This window comes from Acanthaster planci, linkage group LG13, assembly GCF_054643075.1.
Source record: "Acanthaster planci isolate LZ-2023a linkage group LG13, COTS_SCS, whole genome shotgun sequence".
NCBI lineage: Eukaryota > Metazoa > Echinodermata > Asteroidea > Valvatida > Acanthasteridae > Acanthaster > Acanthaster planci.
Window position 1 is genome coordinate 12,495,224 of NC_141789.1, and position 11,012 is coordinate 12,506,235.

The 11,012-nt window shown below is 42.4% G+C and overlaps 1 protein-coding gene across 1 annotated transcript; it reads left to right on the forward strand.

Moving 5' to 3' along the window:
* The first annotated feature begins 301 nt into the window (after positions 1-301).
* LOC110983375 (sulfotransferase 1B1-like) lies at positions 302-9,815 on the forward strand. The gene is made up of 6 exons (XM_087145249.1): positions 302-943; positions 2,192-2,424; positions 3,643-3,766; positions 4,462-4,556; positions 6,189-6,387; positions 7,298-9,815. Exons 1-6 carry the CDS (start codon positions 724-726, stop codon positions 7,408-7,410), a joined length of 984 nt encoding a protein of 327 aa, XP_087001375.1. The 5' UTR covers positions 302-723; the 3' UTR covers positions 7,411-9,815.
* The last annotated feature ends 1,197 nt before the right edge of the window (positions 9,816-11,012 follow it).

Here is an 11,012-nt window from a genome sequence, read left to right on the forward strand (position 1 = left end):
AACTACATAAGCCGCTACGTTGTAAAAAGTGTCTAAATTTCGACAAAAATATTCAAATTATAAAGTTTTTTTCTATTTTTTAAAGAATTTCGAGCTTTAAAAATTCATTCAACCCTAGAGATTGCGTTGCGTAGGCCCTATATAAAAAATTCATTCGCTCTTTATTAAAAATTCCCTCGATTCGGAATCCAAAAAAAGGAAATGGGATCCGTAAGGTGAAACGTAACTGAAGGACTTCAACCGTCCCTCTCGGTATACATGGGCGCGTTCGATTAGCTTCCCTGTAGACACCAGTGTTACACCAAGGGAAGCCTCGAAATGAGGATAATCGAACGCTGCAGTGTACTCGCCAAGGCATTCTTGGAAAAAGGTCAAGTCCCCACCACGTTCCATCATGTACGTCCATGCACGAACAGTCCATCTGTGACGTCATTACACACGGACAGCCTCCAGAGACCTGCTCGCCAACCGGGGTAGTAGTGGCTGACACTTGGACAAGCACGAGGATCACGTGATGGCTAAACGAACGCTCTCGTGTAAGTTTGACGTACGTGTAAGCTAATCGAACGCACCCCATGTGTAAAGTCTAATTATTGTGCACTGCTGGGGGCGAGTGTATTGTACCAGAATACTAAACTTGCTTCTTTGCAGTTTTGCCACTTCATGTGCGTCGGACTCGCTGACTAGACCGTTGTGGTGAAGTGAATCTGCTCGAAACACGCCATGGAGTTTTACAGTCAGCTGAAAGCCATGTTGCCCGGCGTGATAAACGGGCAAACACTGGACGAGTTGAAGGAAGAATTAGTGGCAAAGCGAAAGACAGGCACTGACTTCGTGAAAGGGATCAAGCTTCCATTCATCGTGCCTGCGTCGAATGTGGAAGCCCTGAATACCTTTGAAGTTCGTCATGATGATGTTTATGCAGTCACCTACCAAAGATCGGGTAAGGCATTTCGCTTTCTCATCGGGCGCTGCCAGGTCACTCTTTCAAAAATCGTTTGAATAAATCTCCGTTTCTTTTTCAGTGTCTTTCCGTCCTTTCCCGGCCACTTTTTCTTCCACAACTTTTCTCCTATCTTAAAAGGTCCGAAGACAGTTTGATGTACAAACGTGTAACTTTAAGCATTCGCGACCCTAACATCTCAAGTATTGCATATTTCTCTTACGTCATGCATGACGTCATTGGGTGTCGAGTTACAAGCAATTAAAGTTTGATATTTTAATCTTTAAAATAATCAACTCTGACATTCTTCATCATGCTTTTTGCAGAAATTGAAGAGTGAATTAAGGTCTTCAGATTTTGTGACCATACCCTTTTAAGCGCTTTTGTTCGAAGCCAGAAACGTCTTGTTATTTACAATTGTTAATCGATACGAACTTGAGTTCAACGGTGTTTTTCCTCTCCGGCAAGATACAAAACTTGCCCCGGTGATTTTATGAAATATTTCCGGGCCCTCCAATGACAAGTTGAAAAAGTCGAAGTCAAAAGTGCATTTTCATTTGCTTTCTGTGGTGAAGTTCACGGTGAAGTGCAATGACCTCCATTCATAAAATGCGTAATTATGTGAGGCAGTGGCGTAACTAGGGAGGGGTGGGCACGAAGGGGTACGGCCCCCCAGGAGATACATGTCTTACCTTGGGGAACCCCCCCCTTGAAATCTGAATAATCTCTGTTGAAATGCAGCTTTAACTTATTTCCTACCTCCTTCTGCAACATGTGTGCACCCTTTAGACCTAGTTTAACCACTGATTTTTTATTATTGAGTTGTTGTTTTTCCCAAAGGATGGCCAATAGTCTGCCTTGGTGATGCCCTTGTCTGGGTCAAGTCTTTGCGAAAACTGCGATCAGACAGCCTGTGCTTAGCACTCTCAATAGCTTCTGCGAGGCAGACTTCAGCAGATGCTTTGGCAAGCGTTTAGTTATCCAGGAACCTCGAAACACTTACTCAGACTTCTGTGCAAACACAGGAAACTAAAAATTGGAACTATGGATGATGAAATTTCTTTATTTTAATTCCTTTATAACAATGCAATTTCCTTAGTTCTAAGTGTCAAAGATGTGCAACCGCAAAAACAGCTGGGTTTGCGTCGGTAAATTTTCACACCACTTAAAACCCCTCTGCTCTTCGCTTCGGAACGTCAAGAATAAATCTTTGTCTGGAAAAGCATAAAGTCAACTTCTTCGTTACAGGAACCCACTGGATTTTAGAAATAATCAGCTTCGTTCTAAACGATGGGAGGAAAGATTTCGACCGCACGTTTATGACTAGCAACTTGGAGTCAACGCACGTAGATGACCCATCGAAATTGGAGAATACAACACCGGGGTATAAATTGTTTGAAGCCGTGGAGTCCCCCAACAGGTGCATGGGTTGCCACTTACCATTCATCCTTCTGCCTCCGCATGTGATATGGAAAGCTAAGGTAAAACACCGGAGAGACGTGTGATAGCGGCATAAGAGAAAATTACCTTAAAATGGTGTGGCCTGGTGTGGGATTGAAGCATTTCTTCTTGTCTAATCGCCCGTCGGTAGGTCGATCGGTTGTTGGTTGGTGAAATACAAGTGTCGCTCGTACTTCTACTAGGGAAATGGGTCTTCATTGGGCTGCCAAATAAGGAAACGGAAGGGATAGCAAGAGTAGACGCCTGTACACCCACATGGTGGCAGCCAACACCAAGCCCATGAGTCTCTCGACACGTTTAGATAATCTGTTCAAGTGCTGCGCAGTTGCCACATAGCTGAACATGTACCACGGAAAAGTACTCTCTAAATTCCAAAGAGTGAAAATTCACTCCATTTGACTGAAAATTCAATCCCTCAGATTGAAATTAAGGACCAGACGGATTGGAGTGAAATTTTTTCACTCCAAAAGACTAAAATCTCACTCGAGCTTCCACTGGAAGGGGATACTTTCAGCCTTTTTCAGTCTAAATTCACAGTGATTTTCACTCTGAAACGTCTTGTCCCTAATTTCACTCTTTCCAATTTAGAGAGTATTTAAACACATTCCTGAATGTACAAACATGTCGTAGTTAAAGTTGTTAAACAAGTTAGCTTTGTTTCGTTTTGTTTGTTTTGTTTTGTTTGTTTTACAGCTCACTCAACGGTTCACTACAAAAACTATGGTGCTAAAATCGACCCTTTTTGGTGTTATCAGATGACCACACCATAGGGCGCTGGCGTTACTTTGAACACCTATAAGTGTTACAATGCACTGGAGGGTGTTAAAAGTAACACCACATAACACCCAAATTTTGTAACACCAGTGAAAAGTGTTCTCTCTAAATCAGAAAGAGTGAAATTAGGGACAAGACGTTTTAGCGTGAAAATCACTCTGAATTTAGACTGAAAAAAGGCTGAAAATAGCTCCCTCCAGTAGAAACTTGAGTGAAATTTTAATCTTTTGGAGTGAAGAAATTTCACTCCAATTCGTCTGGTCTTTAATTTCAATCGGAGGGATTCAATTTTCACTCAAATTGAGTGAATTTTCACTCTTTGGAATTTAAAGAGTTTGTGTAGTCCTATAACACCGGGGATGTTAAATTTAGCACCCCAGTTTTGCAGTATTTGAAAAGAATACAGCTGGACTGCCAACGGCAGCTTTTATATTTCTCTTCCTTTCTTTGTTTTCCATATTCAGGTGGTGTATGTGGCTCGCAATCCCAAGGATGTGCTGGTCTCCTTCTTCAATTTGATAAAGGATTTCTTGCCGCCAACGTTCCGCGACTTCGGCGTGTTCTTGTGGTTGTTTTATGCTGAAGAGTGTTAGTTTTTCCCTAGGGAACGGCGGGTATTCATCCCCCACCCACCACACCACAAATCCACTGACATTTTGGAATCTATCGATTCTTCCGATAAACACGTGTGGGACCGTGAAGACGTTCTGACTCGCAGGTCATGTGAAAGCCCTCCCCCCACAAACACACACGCCTGCAACTGGGGGACCCCCTATTGTTCCTCTTTTGTTTGTACTTTAACTTTTTTAGAAGACCACCTATGTTTTGTACGCAGTTGTCAATCGGGGACCCCCTGTCAATCGGGGACCTTATTGTCCTCTGTTGTTCAGGGTCCCCAATTGAATGCAGAAACAAACTCACACTCCCGCCCATGTTTTACATACAAAGTGTGGACATTCCTTTTTTCTCCTGTGGTTAAGGAAACTAGAGGAAAATGCTCCTTTTTCTCTGACTAGGATAACTCTTTCGAGCTGGATTTTGATGATGATTCCCTGGACTGTTCCTCTCCGTTTTGCCACAGATAATTAACCTTGACCCCAAAATGCCTCTGAAACTGTTTTTCAGAGAAGGAAAAACATTTTGTGGACAGTTAAGCGTCCACACAACACCATCATACCCTACATTATGTCGACTTCTTTTGTTTAGAGGTCCACACTATGACAATGTTCCTCTCATTTCAAACAAAATTTACAATAACATTTTTCCTTTTCTCTACATTTCAGTTGGCTTTGGGACATGGTTTGATCACGTGCTCGGCTACTGGCGAGTAAAGGACCATCCAAATGTTTTGTTCTTGAAGTACGAAGATCTCCATAAGGCATGTATAGTTTTGGGCTCTTGGGGCTTGCCAAATAATGCGCAAACGTTTTAAACTGAATTTGCCTTCAAAGTATGCATTCCAAGTATGCGAGGGTAGACCCTGATTCCGATTATTTTAGAAAATTTCTGAGCCTTGCTGTCCTCTTTACTATTTGACGCGAGTCATCTTGACCGAAATGTTATCATGCAGCAGGTCGTTATAGTCAGATGTTACCTCCAGGCTGCGTTCAGAGCATTTCGTATTACGACACATGACTAGCAATAAGTTTAACAACTTGGAGTCCGCGTTACGAAAGAAAGAAAGAACATGGCAAACAGGTAAAATCCCTTGACTGTACCTCCTCTTACCGCGTTAACCTCGTGACATTACGATGTAGGTCTGAGTTACAAGAAACCCTGATCATTATGAAAGGACTAAAACATCCTTTGCCCAGGTTAAGGCCGGTTTATACTGCAGGCCCGCACTGTTAGAATTTTTTTCTGTACATTTGCATAGAATCCTATGTCAATTCCTAATACAAATGTCATGTACGTAGGCTCATTTTTAACAGATATTTATTCGTGGATTTACAAAGACGTTGTTTTCGGCTTATGTTTGTGGAAGCAAAGTAGACGAGGTTGAGGAAGGCTGCTTACAAAGTTGAGAGAGGCAACCTACTTTTTTCCGTTGGTGATGAAATCGACACGTATGATTATTATTTAATGTGTTCGAACCTATTTTCTTTTCCAGTAGACGCAGTATAATCACAGTTGCTACCAGACAAATCTATAAAGGCACGCAGCTTGCTTATATCTACAATGATTTTTTTCTTTCAAATTTTGGCAGGATAAAGATATATTTGTTTTATAGCAGGCCTTATTTTGGACACTCAAGATGACTTAAAATAACATTCTTTCCCCTCAAATTCATTACCCGTTACTCGCAATGACGGCAACCACAAGCCAAGTGGTGAAACCGGCTTTATGAAAGTGGTTTCGTGCACCAAAGTTAATATGCGAAGTTAATGTTAATTCATGTTACAGGGGAAACTTGTACATTTACAAAGCTTGTTACGGGGTTCTGATGTGACTCTAAAAATCACCGCACAGTCACAGAGTGCGTGTGTTACGGAGATTCTCTGTTATTTACAGAGGCACATCATAATGTTTTTACAGTGCGAATGTGAAAATAAAGACAATTGGACGTCAAAAAAGATTTGCAGCAAAATTTCACGTGAGTTGAAATGTGATTCATAGTTTGTGCGAAATCGAACGCAGGTTTTTCACGTCAGAACAATATCTGCATTGGGAATGCATGCATAAAAGTTTCACATATTTTAGCACGAGCGAAATCAGTGTAGTTGAAAGTGGCACAAGTTGGCCCAACTAAGAAGTCTGGTCATCAGTCCCAGCATAACGGTTTGGACTATGGAGTGTGGGCCAGTCTATGATCATAACGATGTACCGGTAAAATACACCATCAATGATGTGGATAATAATTATGCGTTTTTACGACCTGGCCATGTGATCATAATATATAGGCTAATGGTAGCACTTTTTCACGACAAATGTAGAGGTCTACGTCAGCAAATCAGTTTTTTCGAAACCCAAATTCGACACTCATATTATTGTTTGCTTCCCGCAATCACAGGACCTCAGAGGATCCATTCGCAAAGTTGCAGAGCATGTTGGGAAGGACCTGTCAGACGACGTCATCGAAAGCATCGCGGAGCACGTGACCTTTAGCGGAATGAAGAAGACATACGGCGGAATAAAAGATTCGTACGGCGAGACCAAAGCGCTAAACATGACGAACCTTTTCGGGAGTGATGCGACCTACCTCAGAAAAGGTAAACTGCAAGAGACAGAGGAAGTAATGCTTATGAGCTCATCTCCAGCTGAATAAGTGGTTCTCGAGATGCGTTACCATGTCAACATCGAAGCAACTGGATTGAACTGTATTACAGGCATAGTGCCCACACTATAAAATATGGGTGGGGGGCACATGAAAAAGATATGAGGGCCTACAAACTACACACTTTGCGTGTGCCATACATGCCAATCACATGTAGCGGCGACAAAATTCATAACTTTATTCAAAGGCTTCAAAATGTTGTCAGGAATTTTTGACTTTGTGGAAGATATACCTCAAGGCTGTTGTCAACATAAGCTTGCGAGGTTCCAGGGCTATGGTACACCATGAAATCTGCAATGGTACCCAGACCAAACTATGGAACAATTGTGCCCTTGGCCACTGGTACGGTATCTATAGGGCCTACCGAACATTTGATTCGGCACTGCCACCTAGGGCCATGGACCACTGCCTCGACCTTTGAAAAGGTAGCGACCTACCCGCTGGCCTATGTAACGGACTCTGACTACACGTCCCCCTCTTACTCAGTTACTGGAAGTTGATATGGGTTTCATTAATTAACAACTACTGGAGTACTTTATACAAACAAAATACACATAAGCTATTCAGGAGCCCTTGTGCCACACCTCCAACATGGGTGTGTACGCGGAATGGTAACTTTCCACGCCGCACTCCCCCTTAAAAAAACTGCGTGCCTAAGAACTCCGGCGTATGGTGCCGGTGCAATCATCCATGCGTCGCCTCATATTGGCCCTCGTGCATACTGAGACCTGTGAGAGAATTCTCCTCTCTCTCGTTTTGTTTTTGGTTTTTTTTTGTTTTGTTTTGTTTTGTGTTTTTGTTTTTTGTTTTTTTCTTCTTTTGGTCATAATTTCATTTCATTTCAGGGAAAGTCGGCGACTGGAAGAACGTCTTTACTGTTAGCCAGAACGAACTCTTCGACAAGATATACGCCTTGAGAATGGAAGGAACCAACTTGGAGTTTGACTTTGAACTTTAATGCATTTGTGGCCTACGTTTTTACTCACTGAGTAGTTTAAGGCGGAACGCATGGTTTCTCTTCCCTTAAACTAAAAGAGGCCACTAAAACTGAAAATCTGACCCGTGTAAATTCAAAATTGCCTGATCTTCATGTTCGTGAAATGGTAAACACTTTTCTAAGGAGATAAATTAACAGTTTCATGCATGATAGTTTCTGTCTCTACTTGAAATTCCTCTAATCCTTAACATTTTTGGTAAAGTCCTATTAGACAAGTTCGGAATACATCGCCTACATATTGATTCTGTTTTGCCAAAGCGATGCCACCTGCGGTGTCTTTAAAAGTAACATTAATTTCGTGTATTACATTAATTCATACCCTAAACAGGCTAAGATTTACTGTGCTTGCAGGGAATTTACATAAGCTGAAAAGTTCTTCTTCCTTTTTATGTTTCGATAGCTTGATGAAAGGCAATAAAACCAAAACTGTAATTCCGGTGTACTAAATTCATCAAAACAATGTGGAAATAAAACTTTGTCGAGACAAATTCAGGGGGCCAAATTACCTGGAGTAGACAGAATAACCTAAAGGGGGTCTTGAATCAACGGGACGGGGGATTAACCTATGGATAATTCTGTGCCCCGGACAGTTTTACCGGGGGCAGACAATAAGCACAGTATGGGACGGAGAACCCCTCCCCCATTGTTTAACCGCCTTTGTCGGAGGGGCGCGGCGTGACAGTATTCTACTGGTGCCCATGCTGCCGGTAAAATACTATGAAAATTTACATGAAAATATTTACAGTGTTTATAGGGAGAGTTACCGTCAGCACCAGCGTGTATACCACACAGTACTGTCATGCTTGTCCGGGCTCCCGTGTTCCTGCATCCGACTTCCAGATGGGGGCCAAGTCGTTTGAACCTAATTATCTTAGTTTCATATTCACTCATCATTAAAATTTCCGTTTCAAATGTGGCGTGTAGGTGCTTGTCACACGCCTTTTTCAGATGTGCTATTTCCAGACGGAGCGCGTCGTCGTTCCTCCGAATCAGCTCGTTCGAAGCCAGAGACGAATCCAAGTAAATACATTAATTCGTCCGAAAGCAATGCAAAGGTCCTGGAACCAAGACTTGTCGGGGAGACTTGAACTGGGCCAAATTCGTAGTTCTAAAGCGAGATGGAGACATCGCACGTTGTGACTGTGCCGTGCAAGCGTGACATGCAACTTTAATAAAACATATTTCATGAGAGACGGCAACTTGACTGAAACTTGCAGTTTGTTTTCCGGTTACTTTCGGTTATCTGCGTTCGTGATAAGTTCTGGGCTGCTGCCTCAGGCTAAAGAAGGATATTTTGTGTCTAAGACGCAGCCACGGTCCGACCTTAGCTCTTGGCGTCCGGGGAAACCGTTCGTGAACGTGAAGCCTGTTGCAAGTCATTTGTATAGTTTCCTATCCTCTGATCATCACTCACGTGATATGAATATTGTATATTCTATCTGTTTTACGTGGCCCCAACAGATCACACGAAATATTCACGGCTTTCCCGTCTGGAGATAGCGCCCTCCAACAGTAATGGTTCGCAATCACGGAATAGACTATATTAAGCCAACAAAAGTCTCTGGTGTTTGGTCAGCGAGTGCGTCGCCGTATACCTGCGCGTCGGCAAAATAAAACGTTTTATTTGATATCAAATGATGTCCAAAAGCTGTGAAACTTGCTGAATTGACTGGACTCCTGCAACTGGCAATTATAAACAGTACAAAGTGCGGGAGGGAGTCTATTTTAGTATTGGCAGCGTCCAGCATATCGTGCGTATGTCATCGCGATGGACATAACGCGTTATACGTGCATCATTTTCAGAAAAAAGTGAGGTTAAACAACAAAAAAGCCCCGTCACCACACCACTTTCGGAGCTAGCTCTTGACCAGAAACAGGAGACTTTTTTGGCCTAAACGATCATGGGACCTTGCTCTATGGTCATAGGCACTGGCAGGGATGCGGTGCACGCAACGCGCTGGCTTCAAACATTGTAACTGGCGATATGTGTGCAACCATAGTGTGACAGTGTGTGACAGATCCACTGATCTGTGGATTCGTCATGGCAACTCCCTTTCCCAGCAAAGTCTTAAAACCAAGGCTAGTCTGCACACACAATGATTCAATCGCGACGGAGTTTTCAAGTTAACTTTTTTGGGGGCATGATTTTCATCGTACCAGGATTCTTATGAAGAACGAGCACATTTCACAGAGACCTAGCTAGCTATAACAAGCTACAGAGTGGCAGAAACGTCTTGGCACTGTCTCTAGAAATGCAGTACATGTATTGCTATGTCATAAGAAATTTTCTGTCGTGCGACGCCACTGGTGTAATACTGAAGAAAATTTTGAACGTCATTCTGTTGTTGATCGTCACTGTTGCTGAATTAGGCCTATGTGTGTCGTTGATGTTTTTGCTTACGTAATAAATGGATATGTCCGTTACCGAATCCCGGTCTCCTTTACGTGTAGAATTCGATTTTATCGGTGTTATTCCCTATTTAATATAACCATCGAGTTTGATCAATGCCATGCTGGTGTTTCAGAGGTTGGATATTTTCAGCAATTTTGTATCTCAGTGTGGCCCGAGCATTTTTACCTATCGCCAGTAGCAAAAAGAGTCCTTTTTTTTCTTGGAAATGCACTTTTATTTCTCATTTGGCCTTGTCTTCAATTTTTATTTTCTTGGCCCCTTTTAAGGCAGGTATTTTTCAGCTCTCTGTGGTTTTATATTAATTCAACTTTCCATATATGCATGAGCAAAACTTAAGGGTCACCCTGTGGCAAAAAATTCAAAGTAATCCTTAGTTTGTGTATGATTTCGACAGAGAAGTTTTGATGTTTTCCTGTTGTACATTTCCTTTTCTTAGGCGATTCATCCCTATACCTCAGCACAGGGCCGGCAATGAACATCTTTTTCTCACGTCTAGGTATTTTCAAAGAGCAAAATGTTGCGTTCACAAATTTGCTCGAGGAATCCTCAAACCGAAAGATGTATTCAAACGCTGAGTATAATCCAAGGCCGTTGAAGCATTGACAGTTGTCGATATTTTTAACTTGTCAGTTATCGAAAGCAATGTGATTGCTCCGCTTGCGTACACGTAAAATAACAGTCACGTACCCCAAAATCCCGAACGCATTGTAACAACTGTCCTCCCATTAGCCTTGGTCGAGGCGAAATAACAGGCATGCGCAAAATTGCGCAGATGGAATGTACTTTCGCCGACTTTGTACACTGATGAGTGCGCATGCGATATATATTACAATTTGCGCGTTTAATATACGTGGGACAATAGAATGCAGACTTTGCGGAGGGCACTCGGCAAAATTGTCAGTCTGGGTTACAGTAAGACGTTGCTAATAAACACCTTAAAGCACATTCTTGCTATTAATCGGTAACAAAATGTTTACATGTTACTAATTTGTACCACTGCTGTGGCCATAAGACTTGCAGGCCTAAGACGGCGCGTAACTCAAAACCTGAAACTTAGGCCTACTTAATATACACGTATGCTTGTTTTAACACGGTCAACGTCACGACACTCAGAAGTACCGACAGCAGATCATATAAGATGCACTGCAAC

Bases quoted from the DNA above. Each gene is read 5' to 3' on its own strand.
- LOC110983375 (XM_087145249.1), top strand. From the start codon at position 724: ATGGAGTTTTACAGTCAGCTGAAAGCCATGTTGCCCGGCGTGATAAAC. The intron at 944-2,191 runs GTAAGGCATTTC...TCTTCGTTACAG, and splicing joins AGTCACCTACCAAAGATCGG to GAACCCACTGGATTTTAGAA. The intron at 3,767-4,461 runs GTTAGTTTTTCC...TCTACATTTCAG, and splicing joins GTTGTTTTATGCTGAAGAGT to TTGGCTTTGGGACATGGTTT.